Genomic DNA, 15,883 nt, shown 5'->3' on the forward strand with positions numbered 1-15,883 from the left:
TGGTACTTGAAAATATGCTGCTAAGACCTATGTCAAAGAGTGTACTGCCTATGTTTTCTTCTAGAGTTTTCATGGTTTTGGGTCTTACATTCAAGTCGTTAATGCATTTTGAGTTGATTTTTGTGCATGGTGTAAGCGAATGGTCTACTTTCAATCTTTTGCATGTGGCTGTCCACTTTTGCCAACACCATTTATTGAAGACACTCTCCTTTCTACATTGTATGCTCTTGGCTCCCTTGTCAAATATTAGCTGTCCATAAATGTGTGGGTTTGTGTCTGGGCTCTCAATTCTGTTCCATTGATCTGTGTGTCTGTTTTTGTGCCAGTACTGTGCTGTTTTGGTTACTATGGCTATGTAGTATATTTTGAAATCAGGGCGTGTGATACCTCCAGCTTTGTTCTTTTTTCTCAGGAATCCTTTGGCTATTCGGGGTCTTTTGTTGTTCCATATAAATTTTAGGATTCTTTGTTCTATTTCTGTGAAAAATGTTGTTGGAACTTTGATAGGGATTGCGTTGAACCTATAGATTGCTTTAGGAAGTATGGACATTTTAGCTCTGTTAATTCTTCCAATCCAAGAGCACGGAATATCTTTCCATTTCTTTGTGTCTTCTTTGATTTCTTTCAACAATGTCTTATAGTTTTTGGTGTACAGATCTTTCACCTCTTTGGTTAAGTTTATTCCTACGTCTTTTATTCTTTTTGTTGCAATTGTAAATAGGATTGTATCCTTAATTTCTCTTTCGGCTACTTCATTGTTAGTGTATAGAAACGCAACTGATTTTTGTATGTTAATTTTGTATCCCGTGACTTGACTGTATTCATTTATTGTTTCTAAAAGTTATTTAGTAGATTCTTGAGGGTTTTCTATATATAAAATCACGTCTTCTTTTCCAATATGTATCCCTTTTATTTGTTTTTCTTGCTTGATTGCTGTGGCTAGGACTTCCAATACTATGTTAAATAAGAGTGGTGATGGTGGGCATCCCTATCTGGTTCCTGTTCTTAGAGGGATAGCTTTCAGTTTTTCTCTGTTGAGAATGATATTAGCTGTGGGTTTGCCACAGATGGCCTTTATTATGTTGAGGTACTTTCCTTCTATACTCATTTTATTTAGAGTTTTTATCATAAATGGATGCTGTATCTTGACAAATGTTTTCTCTGCATGTATTGAGATGATCATCTGATTTTTATTCTTCATTTCGTTAATGTGGTGTATCACGTTGATTGATTTGTGGATGTTGAACCATCCCTGCATCCATCCCTGGAATAAAACCCACTTGATCATGTTGTATGATCTTTTTAATGTATTGTTGTATTCAATTTGCTAGTATTTTGTTGAGGATCTTTGCATTGATGTTCATCAGTGATATTGGCCTGTAATTTTCTTTTTTGTGTTGTCCTTGTCTGGTTTTGGTATCAGGATAATGTTGGCTTCGTTGAATGAGTTAGGAAGCCTCCCCTCCTCTTCAATTTTTTGGAAGAGTTTGAGAAGGATAGGTATTAAGTCTTCTTTGAACGTTTGGTAGAATTCACCAGGGAAGCCATCTGGTGCTGGACTTTTGTTTTTTGGGAGGTTTTTGATTGCTGTTTCGATCTCCTCACTGATAATTGGTCTGTTCAAATTCTCTACTTCTTCTTGGTCCAGTTTTGCAAGGTCGTATGATTCTAAGAATTTATCCATTTCTTCTAGATTGTCCAATTTGTTGGTGTATGGCTTTTCATAGTATTCTCTTATTATCTTTTGTATTTCTGAGGTGTCCGTTGTAATCTCTCCTCTTTTATTTCTGATTTTATTTATTTGAGCCTTCTCTCTTTTTTTCTTGGTGAGTCTTGCTAAGGGTTTGTCAATTTTGTTTATCTTTTCAAAGAACCAGCTCTTCATTTCATTAATTTTTTCTATTTTTTTTTTAGTCTCCATTTCATTTATTTCTGCTCTGATTTTTATTATTTCCTTCCTTCTGCTGATTTGGAGCTTTGTTTGTTGTTCTTTTTGCAGTACCTTTAGATGTGTTTTTAGATTGTCTGTTTGGGATTTTTCTTCTTTGTTCAGGCCTGAATTGCTATAAACGTCCCTCTTAGAACTGCTTTTGCTGTATCCCACAGATTTTGGCATGTCGTATTTTCATTTTCATTTGTCTCCAGGTATTTTTTGATTTCTTCTTTCATTTCTTCATTGATCCAATCGTTGTTCACTAGCATTTTGGTTAATCTCCACATTTTTGTGACTTTTCTGGTTTTCTTCCTGTAGTTGATTTCTAGTTTCATACCTTTGTGGTCAGAAAAAATGCATGGCATTATTTCGATCTTCTTAAATTTATTCAGACATGTTTTGTGACCTAATATGTGATCAATCCTGGAGAATATTCCATGTGCATTTGAAAAGAATGTGTTCTGTGGTTTTTGGATGAAATGTTCTATATATATCCACTAAGTCCATCTGGTAAAATGTGTCATTTAAGGCCAGTGTTTCCTTATTGATCTTCTGTTTGGATGATGTATTCATTGGTGTAAGTGGAGTGTTAAAGTCCCCTACTATTATTGTGTTACTGTCTATTTCTCCTTTTATGGCTGTTAATAATTGCTTTATATACTTAGGTGCTCCTATGTTGGCTGCATAGATATTTACAAGTGTTATATTTTCTTGTTGGATTGTTCCCTTTGTCATTATGTAGTGCCCTTCTTTGTCTCTTGTTACAGTTTTTGTTTTAAAGTCTATTTTGTCTGATATAAGTATTGCTACCCCCACTTTCTTTTCTTTGCCATTTGCATGGAATATCTTTTTACATCCTTTCACTCTCAGTTTGTTACTATCTTTAGGTCTGAAGTGTGTCTCTTGTATGCAGCATATACATGGGTCTTGTTTTTTTATCCAATTGGCCACCCTTTGACATTTGATTGGAGCATTTAGTCCATTGACGTTTAAAGTTGCTATTGATAAATATGTATTTATAGCCATTTTGTTACTTTTTTTTTTCCTGGGTGTTCTAGTAGTTCTTCTCTGTTCCTTTCTTTTTCTCTTGCTCTCTTCCCTTGTGGTTTGATGGCGTTCTTTAGTAATATGTTTGATTTCTTTTGTCTTAATTTTTCTTTACTTATTATAGGTTTCTGATTTGTGATTACCATGAGGATCCTATTTAATATTCTGTGTATATAACAGTCTATATCAAGTTGATAGACTCTTCAGCTTGACCTCTTTCTAAAAGCTCTACTTTTTCACTCCCCTCCTCCCACATTTTATGTTTTTGCAATCATATATAGTTTCTTGTTTAGTGTGTGTCTATCTATTACCCTCTTATCATTGAATTGGTGATTTTAGTACATTTGTCTTTTAACCTTCATATTATCTTCACAGGTAGTTGATCTGCTACCTTTACTATATTTTTACCTTTACAAGTGATTTTATTGCCTGGGGTTTTTTTTGATAATTTTTTTATCTCTATTTGTGGTCATTGCTTTCCCACTTACATAAGTCCCTTCAGCGTTTCTTGTAGAACTGGTTTCTTGGTGATAAACTCCTTTAATTTTTGCTTGTCTGGGAAGCTCTTTATCTCTCCTTCCATTCTGAATGACGACCTTGATGGATAGAATATTCTTGGCTGTAGGTTTTTCCCTTTTAGCACTTTAAATACGTCGTCCTATTCTCTTCTTGCCTGTAGGGTCTTGGCTGAGAAGTCCGTTGATAGCCTTATGGGCCTTCCTTTGTATGTCACTTGTGGCCTTTCTCTTGTTGCTTTCAGGATTCTCTCTTTGTCTTTAATTTTGGACATTTTAATTATAATATGTCTTGTTCTGGGCCTCTTTGGGCTTATCTTGTTTGGAGCTCTCTGTGCTTCCTGTACGTGGATGTCTGTTTCCTTTCTTAGGTTAGGAAAATTTTCATCCATTTTTCTTCAAATAAATTTTCTGCCCCTTTGTCTCTCTCTTCACCTTCTGGGACACATATAATCCGAATGTTGGCACGCTTGATATTGTCCCAGAGTTCCCTTAGGCTGTTCTCATTCTGTCTAATTCTTTTTTTTGTTCGGCTTGGGTGATTTCTTCTAATCTTTCATCTAGCTCGCTACTCCATTCTTCTGCATCCTCTACTCTGCTATTGAGTTCCTCTAGTGAATTTTTCATCTCTAGTATTGTATTCTTCATTTCTGATTGGTTCATTTTTATATTTTCCAGTTCTTTGCTGATGTGCTCACTGTGTTCATCCAGTCTTCTCCCCATATCTGTGAGCATCCTTATGTTATTTTGTTTGAACTCTTTTGTCAAGTAGGTCGTGATGAGGATTTTAGGCTGGTTAATTTTAAAATGGCAGATGAGAAGCAGGCTCTGAGGAGTAGAGTTTGCTTGCCCTTTGTTGGGAAACATTTACATTTGTAAGGGAAAGCTCCATCTATAAAGATGCCTTCCCCTCTGCACCAGGAGGAAGGCGGGATGGCCTTATCTCTAGAAATTCTTAATCAATGCCAAAGGCAAGAACTGAAGTTGTTTACTGTCTGGCAACCTCATGTAACTGACCCCCCCCCCCCCCAAAAAAAATCCTCCTTTGTCTTTAGCTGAAGATAGTATTTAGGGTGGTGGCTTCTGGCCTTTACTTAATCTGATTTGATTCTTATCTAAAAGTTATAGGACCACCCAATAGCCAGACTCCACCTGCACTGATACCATTTTAACTTTTTTACATATTCTTTCCTTTGTCTTGTAAAGAGATAACTCACATACCTATGCCTTAGTTTTAGCCTTACTTTCCACCCATGGCGGGTAGCAGCAGCTCCCCCTGCCAGCAGCACCTCCTGCCTGTGGGCCCTGTCTCCACGCAGCAGCTCTGACTGCCCATGGGTCCTGTCCCCATGCCAGCAGCAGCAGCTCTGACTACCCATGGGTCCTGTCCCCATGCTATTCCACACTATTCTCTAAATAAAAGAGCACTACTGCCAGATCTTGAGAGTCCAAGAAATCTTTCTTTCGACTCCTCGGCTCACCGACCCCCCATCAGGTCGCTTATTTCTGTTTCATTTAGTCCTTTTTCTGGGGTTTTGTCCTCTTTCCTTGGTTGGAAAGTATTCCTTTGTCTCCTCATTATGCCTCTTTCTCTGTGCTCATTTCTATGTATTAGGTGAGTCGGCTGTGTCTCCTGATCTTGGAGAAGTGGCCTTATGTAAGAGATGCCTTATGAAGCCCAGCAGTGTGCTTCCCTCTCATCACCAGTCCAAATGATCCAGGATTGACCCCTTTGTGGGCTACTTATGTGTTTCTGCTGTGTCAGGGTTGCTCTTACTGCAGGTACCCAGGGAGCCTAATCTTTCCTTCCCTGGCCAGCTGTTTTTAAATCCGGTTTGGGGAGCCTCAGCACTCTTTGCTGCAAAGTCTATCAGCACCCTCCTATTGCAGGGTTGGTATCCAGTGTAGCTGGTTGCTAGGCTCAGGGGCTTACAGTTGTGATAGGCCTCAGGCCAACAAGGCTGTTGTCAGTTCTCTTAGGAGTGCAGCTGAGTGGGGCTGGCCCTAGGCACTCAATTGTTTAAGGCTTTGGAAGGTTTGGCTGATCCTTTTTATGGCTGTTGTGAAACATAGGTCTTCTGCTGATAAGCCTGACCCCGCACAGGACGACACACACCATCGACACAGCCCCGGTCCCTGCACACTTCCCAACCCCCTGGAGCGTACCCAGATGCCGCACTGCAGAGGTCCCCACCTCTCCACCAGTGCCCCCCACAGTTCACCTGGTCCTCACACAGGCCCTGCCCCACAGAGGTGGACACACTTGCCTGCCTGTAGAGGATCCAGGCACCCAGTGCATGCAGGCCGAAAAGTAGCCTGAGGGCTTGCGGTTGGGTGGGGCAGGTCCCTAGGGCGTGCTGCCTGCCCTGGCTGAGCTGGATTAAATGTGTGCTCTAGTGGGTGTGGCAGACCCTTGGGCTAACAGGCCAAGGGAAGAACCTCAGTGGCACCCACTGGGGTCTGTGTCAGGACGCTTGGACCAGGTCAGAGCAATGGCCCCCACCAATGTCTCAGTGTCCAGAGAGGTCCCTCCTCTCACCAAGATGCCCCCAGAGCCCACCAGGTGAGTCTCATTTCACCAAAGGACAGTCAGCCTTCTCTCTGGTGATTTTAGGTTGCTGCAGTGAGTGAGTTTGTGCGTGGGCCCTTTAAGACCTGGGTCTTTTTGGCTGCCCCCCCCCCACCCCCCGCCCCATAGCTTTTCTGGGAGTATCCTCACTGCAGTTAATAGCCAGCAAAGCCAGACAGTAAGACCCCCATCTCAGTTGGGCTGAGTCTGAAGGATGCTTATAGCAGTGTCGGCCCCCACTCTGGACCTCACTCCTCCAGGGAGGGCGCGTACTTTAGGGTGGCTCCCGCCTGGCCATCTGAGAAGCTCTGCTGCTCCCAAAGGTGGCTTTTTCCTCTCCACCAGGAATTTCTGCCTCTTCTGCCTTAGTCAGGACTGTCGCTTGGTGTGGGGGTTCTTTTTATCCAGTTTTCAGTTTTCTCTCCAGGGTAATTTTTCCAAAAATAGTTGTAACCTAGTTGTGTTCATGGGAGGAGATGAGTTCAGAGTCTGCTTATGCTGCCATCTTGACGAGACCTCTACTGAGGGTTTTTAATCATGAATGTCTCTTTAGTTTTATCAAATGCCTGTGTCATTTCCTGAGTTGATAATGTGGTTATTTTCCCTTTAAACTAGTAAAGGTAATGATTTACACTGAAAGCTTTTTAAACTGAACTATTGCTGCATTCCTGAGATAAACCCCACTTTGCCATGATATATTCTTCTTTTAATACAAAGTAGATTGTATTTGCTAATATTTGGCTTAAGATCATTGCATCTATGTTCATAAATGAGATTAGCCTAAAGTGTTCTTGTCTTGGACTTTTCTTGTTTGGTTTTGGTATCAGGATTATTTTATTAAGTTATAAAATGAGTTAAGACTTTTTCTCTTTTCTGGAAAGACAATAAGCATAATAGTTAAGAACACTGCTCTGTAGTCAGATGCTGTGGTTGAAATCCTGATTTTCCACTATCTTGACTTCTAACACTATAGGTTACTTTTGTCTCTTTTTGAACCATATATAAATGGAGTCATGCAGGATGTACTCTTTTGTGTTCAGTTTCTTTCAATCAGTATTATGTTTGTGAGATTCGTTCATGTTGTTAACATCAAGTAATAGTTTAGTAACTCTCATTACTGTTTAGTATTCCATTGTATGAGTATACCACAGTTTGTTTATTCATTCTACTATTGAGAGATAGTTCCAGTTTTTAAACGCTCTTACAAATTATGCTGCTATAAATATTCCTGTTGTTGTGAACATATGTACATTTCTTGGGTAGTTCTGTTGGGTACAACTTAGGAGTGGAATATGTATGTATATATGTGTATATGTTCAGCTTTAGTGGATAATTCTGGCAGTTTTCCAAAGTGTCCGTACCAGTTTTCACTCTTAACACCAATATTGGAGAGTTACTTCTTCCACATCCCTGCCAATACTTGGTACTGTCTTATTCATTTTCACCATTCTGGTGAGTGTGTAGTAGTATCACATTGTGGCTTTAATTTGCATTCTGTTGATCACTAATAAAGTTAAAAACCTTTTCATATTTTTTTAAATCTAGCATTTTATTATGGTATGAATAGCATCTGTCTTATACATGAATATAGTCCTTGGATTAAGCCTTGTGTTCATAGTCCCAAAATTAAAGTCAAATAAGTGGGATTTTTTTTGAAGAAGATTAGCCCTGAGCTAACATCTGGCAACCCTCCTCTTTTTTGCTGAGGAAGATTGGCCCTGAGCTAACATGCATGCCCATTTTCCTCTACTCTATATGTGGGACGCCTGCCACAATGTGGCTTGACAAGTGGTGTGTAGGTCCACACCTAGGATCCGAACCAGTGAACCCCAGGCCACTGAAGCAGAACGTGCGAACTTAGTCGCTGCACCACAAGGCTGGCCCCAATAGGATTTTTTAATTTAGGTCTGTAATATGTGCATAACAATTTATTAGATTGTGTTAGTTAAAATTACATTTGGTTGAGAACCAAGCAAAAACTCCTAAGTAGTGCCTTAAGCAAAGTTAAATTCTCTATCATGGAATAGAAATAAACAGGTAGACAGTAAATGGCCTTTATTCGGGAAACAAGCATCTTCTATCTCGTTGCTCCATTAATGTGTTCTCCAAATAGTCCAAGATGGATGTTAAAGTTTCAGACGTACAATGATATTGTAAACAACAAAAGGAAGTTTTAAAAAAATCCCTTCTTTTTAAGGAATCTTCCTGATAGTACATATAACTTTTTCATAAATGTCTTATTGGCTAGCAATAATATGGTAACAGCTAGCTGCAAAAGATGCTAAGTAATATTTTAGCTTAGAGATAATCCACCCAGCTAAAAATTAGGGCCTTTGTTTACTAAGAAAGATGCTTAGAGAATATTTAGAGCAGTCTCTTTCATACAGGATGTGGTGAAGAGAAATCAAAGAAGTAAAAGCTACAGTCCCTACTCTTATAGAGAATCTCACAGGTATTGAATAGTAAAGATTGTTATGCAGGATTCAACCAGAAAGTCAAAGGATAAACTTTGTGATAAGAAATTTAAGGGACCTAGGAATTCATGAAAGGAAAGGGGCAAACTAGATAGAAACAGAAAACATGACATAGGCACTGGATAAACATTCATCGAATGAAACAATGTATAATTGAAAGAATAAATGAGCATTCTACTCATTTTTTTTTTCAGTTGAGAACAGCTCAAAGTCACACAATACTGTGAGGGAGTTATTTTAACATTCAATTGCTTATAATGATGGATTTTGCTTTGGGGGCTTGGTACAGTCAATTATATACTTTGCATTAATAAACATCGTTTTTTAAGTTTGTACTCCTATCTTTCTCAAAAGGGATAAAAGTAGAATGTTCCCAGTATCTTAGGAACGTTAGGAGCCATTATTTAATGAAAAAAAAAAACAGTCCCAATTGCACAAAATTTTCCCTTCCCTAAATGCAACATTTCCAAAGTTTATAGGTATTGCATATTCAGAGATAAGGCCAACCTCCCAACATACAGAAAGATAATAATGAAAAAATAACTTTAAAAACAACACTCATTCATCTTTGTGGTATATCCATGAGGGAATTAACTACTGGCATAAACTACAAATTACATGCAGGGTGACATCTGCAAGATGGCGGATTAGGAGAAAAAGTCCAAGACCAGATGTCCTCATGAGTCAACTCTACCAAAAATTCAAAGAAGAATTAATACCAATCCTTCTTAAACCCTCCCAAAACATAGAAGAGGGAATACTTCCAAACTCATTTTATGAGGCCAGCATCACCCTGATACCAAAGCCAGAGAAAGATACCACAAGAAAAGAATACTATAGGCCAATATACACATATATATAGGCCAATATCCCTAATGGACAGAGATGCAAAATCTTTTGATAAAATACTAACAAACTGAATTCAGTAGCACATTAAAAGGATTATACACCATGAACAAGTGGGATTTATCTCTGGGATATGAGAATGTTTCAACATATGCAAATCAATCAATATGATACACCACATTAACAGAATGAAAGATAAGAACCATATGATCATCTCAATTGATGCAGAAAAAGCATGGTAAAAACTCTCAAAAAGGGCCTGCCCGGTGGTGCAGTGGTTAAGTCTGCATGTTCCACTTTGGTGGCCTGGGGTCCCTTGTTTGGATCCTGGGTGCACACCTACGCACCACTTGTCAAGCCATGCTGTGGCAGGCGTCCCACATATAAAGTAGGGGAAGATGGGCACGGATGTTAGCTCAGGGCCGGTCTTCCTCAGCAAAAAGAGGAGGATTGGTGGCAGATGTTAGCTCAGGGCTAATCTTCCTCAAAAAAAAAAAAAAAAACAACCTCTCAATAAGATAGGCATAGAAGTAACTTACCTCAGCATGATAAAGGTCATACATGAAAAGCCCACAGCTAACATGATAATCAATGGGGGAAAAACTGAAAACTTTCCCTCTAAGATCCAGTACAAGGCAAAGATGCCCACTCTTGCCACCTATAATCAACATAGTACTGGAAGTCTTAGCCAGAGCAATCAGATAAAAAAAAGAAATATAAGGCACCCAAATCAGAAGTAAAATTTATCTGTTTGCAGATGACATGATAATATATGTAGAAAACCCTCCCACAAAAAAACTATCAGAACTAGTAAATTCAGTAAAGTTGCAGAATGCAAAATCAACATACAAAAATTACTCATTTCTATACACAAACAATGAACTATCCAAAAAGGAAAATAAGGAAACAATCCCATTCACCATTGCAATAAAAAGAATAAAATACTTGGGAATAGACTTAACCAAAGTCAAAGACTTGTACACTGAAAATTATAAAAACACTGATAAGGGAAATTAAAGAAGACACAGATAAATGGAAACACATCCCATGTTCATGGATTAAAAGAATTAATATTGTTACAATGTCTATACTACCAAAAGTGATCTAGAGAGTCAATGCATTCCCTATCAAAATCCCAATGGCATTTTTTACAGAAATAGAAAATACAAACCTAAAGTTTATATGGAACCACAAAAGATCCCAAATAGCCAAGTCAATCTTGAGCAAGAATAATGAAGATGGAAGCATCACATTTCCTGATTTCAAAGTATATTACAAAGCTACAGTAATCAAAACTGTATGGTACTGGCCACAAAAGCAGACATCTAGACCGACAGAACAAAATTGAAGGCCCAGAAATAAATCCACCCATCTATAGTCAACTGATCTTCCACAAGAGTGCCAAGAATACACAAAATCCATCAGTGATTTTGGGAAAACTGGATATCCACATGCAGAAAAATTAAATTGGGCCCTTTACTTACACCATATACAAAAATCAACTCAAAATGAATTAAAGACTTTGAAATGTAGGATGTAAAATCATAAAACTACTAGAAGAAAATAAGGAAAAAGCTTGTTCACATTGGTCTTGGCAGTGATTTTTTGGATATGGCAACGAAAGCAAAAATAGACAAGTGGGATTGCATCAAACTGAAAAGTTTCTACACAGCAAAGAAACAGCAGAGTGAAAAGGTAACCTATGGAATGGGAGAAAATATTTCTAAACCATGTATCTGATAAGGGATTAGTATCTAAAATATATAATGAGCTCAATAACAAAAAAACAACCCAATTAAAAAATAAGCAAAGAACCTGAATAGACATTTCTCAAAAGAAGACATACAAATGGCCGACAGGTATATGAAAGGTGCTCATCATTAATCATCAGGGATGTACACACGTACAAACACACAATGGAATATTATTCAGCCTTAATAAAGAAGGAAATCTTGACATTTGTGACATAGGTAAATAGACATGATACCATCACCACAATCAAGGTAATAGACATATCCAACACTTCCAAAGTTTCTTTGTGTCTTTTTTTGGTTTAGTTTTATTTTGTTTTTGTGGTAAGAAGACGTCAAATTTTGAAGTGCATAATATGGTATTGTTAACTATAGGCACCATATTGTACAGCAGATCTCTAGAATTTATTCATGTAGTGTAATGGAAACTTCATGCCCGTTGAATAACAACTTCTCCTTCCCTTTCCCCCATCTACTGGCAACCATCATTCCATTCTCTGCTTCTATGTATTTGACTATTTTAGATACCTCATATAAGTAGAATCATGCAGTATTTGTCTTTCTGTGATTGGCTTATTTCATTTAGCATAATGTCCTCCAGATTCATCCGTGTTGTCACAAAAGGCAGGATTTCCTTCTTTTTTTTAAGGCTGTGTATTATTCCAGTGTGTATATACCACAATTTCTTTGTCCATTCTTCTGTCAATGAACATTTAGATTGTTTCCATGTCATGACTATTGTGAGTAATGCTGAAATGAAGATACGAGTACAGATAAATCTTCAAGATCCTGATTTCAATTCTTTTGGGTATATACCCAGAAGTAGGATTGCTGGACCATATGATAGTTCTATTTTTAGTTTTTTGAGAACCCTGCATACTATTTTCCATAGCTGCTGTACCATTTTACATCCCCGCCAATAGTATACAAGGGTTCCAGTTTCTCCACATCCTTGCCAATACTTACCTTTTTTTGTTGATATTAGCCATCCTAACAGGTGTGAGGTGATATCTCGTTGTAGTTTTCATTTGCATTCCCTGATAATTAATAATGTTGGGCATCTTTTCATATACCTGTTGGCCATTTGTATATCTTTTTTGGAGAAATGTCTGTTCAAGTCCTTTGCCCATTTTAAATTGGATTACTTATTTTTCCTATTGGGTTGTAGGTGTTCCTTATATATTTTAGATATTAACTCTTTATCAGAATATAGCTTGCAAATATTTTGATAACAGTTCTTAATTTTAATATATGTCATTTTTTTTTCCATTTTGGTGCTCTTTGTGCTTTATTTAAGAAATTTTTTCTTACTCCAAGGTCATTCAGTTCTACTTTTTTACCTAAACATTTTATTGTTTGACCTTTCACGTTTACATCTGGAATATACCTGGAATTGATTTTTGTGTATGATGTGAAGCAGGGTTTAAGATTCCTTTTTTTTCATGTGGATGTCCAGTGAGTCAGAATCGTTTTTTGAAAAGACCATTTCTTTGTTATCTATCAGGCATTCATTTGTGTGTTGATCTATTTCTGGATTCTCTACTTTATTTTATTGGTTTCTTGTCTGTCCTTGTGCCTGTACCACACTGTCTTGATTACTGTACTTCTATAATGTTGCCTTAGCTATTCTTAGCCCTTTGCACTTCCACGTAAATTTCAGAATTTGGTTTGTCAGTATCCACAGGAAAAGACCTGCTGGGATTTGATTAGGATTGCATTAAATCTATAGCTCAATTCAGGGAGAACTGACATTTTTTAAGTGAGGTCTTCTACTCCACAAACATGTTATATCCCTCCATTTGTGTGGGTCTTTAATTTCTCTCAATAATATGTTATAATTTTCAGTGTAGAGGCCTTGCACATCTTTTGTTAGATTTATTCCTACCTGTTTGATGTTTACTTAAAAAATACAGTAAAACTAGCGTGAATGGCATCTTTTAAAAAAGTTTATTTCCTATTTTTTTGCTATTATATAGAAATTCAGTGGATTTTTATATGTTGATCTTGTGCCCAGTGACCTTGCTAAATTTACTTATTAATTCTAATAGTGTGTGGGTTTTTAAAATTTACTACAAAACACAACCAGGTCATTTGTGAATAATCAGTTTTATTTCTTCCTTTCCAATCTATATGCCTTTTATTTCTTTTTCTTGCTTTACTGAACTTGCTAGGACTTTCGCCATGATATTCAGTATCCTTTTCTTATTCCCAAGTTAAGGGAGATGAATTTTAATAATTCACCAGTAAGTGTGATGTTTGTTGTAGATTTTTGGCAGATATTCTTTATAAGTTTAAGGAAATTCCTCTCTTAGCTGTATTTTAGCTATATTTTGTTTTATTGGAGTAGTTGTATGCTCTAGGACAGGCTATATCAGACTGGAATTTCTCTTAAAAGTTTGATAGAAGTCTCCTATAAAACCACCTTGGCTTAGTGCCTTCTGGGGGGTAGATTTTTCCTTACCATTTAAGTTTCTTCTTTGGTTTTGGTTTTTTTCAGATTTTCTATTCCTCTTTGAGTCAGTTATGATAATTTATAGTTTCCTTGAAAATTGTCCATTTTATCTAAGTTTTCCATTTGTTTTTTGACTTAAGGATATATGTAGTTTATTTTTAGAATCGGTTTCCTTTTCTTTGTAGCATTTATCACTAATGTAAATTATTGTTTATTATTTGTCATCTCTCCTTCTCCCCAGATTGTTGTCTCCATGACCTTCTCTGTCTTGCTCATTGCTGTACCTGTAGTACCTAGAGCCAGGCCTACCACATAGTAGCTATTCAGTAAATATTTATTGAGTGGGTGATTGTGTGATCTGTTTCTTTAAGTACGGAAGTCCCTGCCTTATACGTAGGGGATATGTTCCAAGACCCCCAGTGGATGCCTGAAACCACAGATAGTACCAAATCCTATATATACTATGTTTTTCCTATACATACCTATGATAAAGTTTAATTTATAAATTACGCACAGTAAGGGATTAACAACAATGCCTAATAATAAAATAGAACAAATATAACAATATACTGTAATAAAAATTATATGAATGTGGTCTCTGTCTCCCACACAAAATACCTTATTGTATTGTACTCATCCTTCTTCTTGTGATGATGTGAGATGATAAAATGGCCACATGATGAGATGAAGTGAGTAAATGACTAAGGCATTGTGACGTAGCGTGATTTTTGAACCGTGGTTGACTGCGGGTAACTGAAACTGCAGAAAGCGAAACCATGGCTAAGTGGGGAGCTACTGTATGTCCCCTTGATTCTGTTGCCAGAAGCTTATCTACTTTGTTGGTCTTTTCAAAGGACCAGCTTTAGGTTCTCTTGATCAACTTGGTTTCTTGGCTTTCTTTTTTAAATTTCTGCTTTTTTCTTTATTAATTTCTTCCTTCTATTTTCTGTATGTTTTATTGTTGCTGTGTTGTTGTTCTTACTGTTATCCTTATTTTAACTTCTTGAGGTGAAAACTAGGTTTATTTTTGTCTCCTTTGCTTTCTAATAAATACATTTAAGGCCATAAATTGTCATTCTCACTTTGGCCCCACCCTATGATGTATCCAATATTTTTTGTTTGTTTGTTTTTTTACTTGTAACTCATTTGTTTTTTCCATTTTTATTTTCTCTTCAACCCAAGAGTTATTTAGAAGTGTATTTTAAAATTTCAAGGCGTGTAGATCTGGGGGGAGAGTATGGATATTTTTTGCTATTTCCTTTGTTACCTAGAACAGGGATCCACAAACTACAGCCTGTTGGCCCCGTGGGCCTGGTGCCTATTTTGGAAATCAAATTTTATTGAAACATAGCCATGCCCATTTGTTTACGTACTACCGATGACTACTTTCCAGCTATAACTACATGGCTGAGTGATTGTGACAGAGACCCTGTGTCTGACACAGCTTAAAATATTTATTGTCTGGTTTTTTCATAAAAAGTTTGCTGACCCCTAACTTAAAACATGGTTAATTTTTGTGACTTTTTCCTATGGATTGAAAAATATGTTTATTGTCTCTTGAGTACAAGTCCTTTATATCCTTGTTACAATAAGCTTGTTAAGTTGTATTATACTGATCCTTACATCCTTTCTCATTGTTTGTGGTTTTGATTATACCTATCTAAGGGAAATGTATATAAACTTCCCATCATAACTAAATTTGTCCACTTTCTATACTTTGTCAAGGTTAGCTTTATGTATTTTGAAGCTGTATTGTTAGTATATAAAGAGTATATAAAGATTCATAACTATTTTATTATCCTGCTGTGTTTTTCCTTCATAAAATAGCCCTCTTTGTTCCATTTATTTATGTATGCCTTGAATTCTTTGTCTCTAAATAATATTATTGTTCCTGTCAGGATTAGGTTCAATTACATATATTAGGGGAAAAAATTAAATAATAAATAAAATTAGTTTAAACAAGAAAGATTATTTCTTTTCTTGGTAGAACAAGTCGGGAGATAGGTATTCCAGGGCTCTGCGATGTCATCAGGGCCCCAGGCTCCTATTTTCTGCTTCACCCTTTTGGTATATGGTTTCCATCCTAAGGTCCCCTCATGGTCCACGAGACTTCTGGAGCTCCAGCCAGCACATTTCCATTGAGGGACAGAAGGAGGAGGAAAGGTAGGAGAGCAAAAAGGGGCTGTCCCAGCTCAGCCAATTTCTAATAAGTGACATTCCCGGAAGTCCTAGGAAACAATTCCATTTCCATCTCATTGGCAGGACTTTGTCTAGTAGCCACACCTTAACTACCAGA

The 15,883-nt window shown here is 37.2% G+C and overlaps 1 protein-coding gene across 2 annotated transcripts in view; it reads left to right on the forward strand.

The window, feature by feature from the left end:
* BRCC3 (BRCA1/BRCA2-containing complex subunit 3) overlaps positions 1-15,883 on the forward strand; it is a 98,310-nt gene that overhangs the window by 50,665 nt on the left and 31,762 nt on the right. Inside the window, exon 8 of one of the 2 annotated variants that reach the window (XM_070604651.1) lies at positions 15,676-15,750. The exons of the other annotated variant lie outside the window; for it this stretch is intronic. Within the exon in view, the coding sequence (XP_070460752.1) occupies positions 15,676-15,750 (75 nt within the window). The remainder of the gene's footprint in view (positions 1-15,675; positions 15,751-15,883) is intronic. 2 annotated transcript variants of the gene reach the window in all.

Source organism: Equus przewalskii, chromosome X, assembly GCF_037783145.1.
Source record: "Equus przewalskii isolate Varuska chromosome X, EquPr2, whole genome shotgun sequence".
Classification (NCBI taxonomy): Eukaryota; Metazoa; Chordata; class Mammalia; order Perissodactyla; family Equidae; genus Equus; species Equus przewalskii.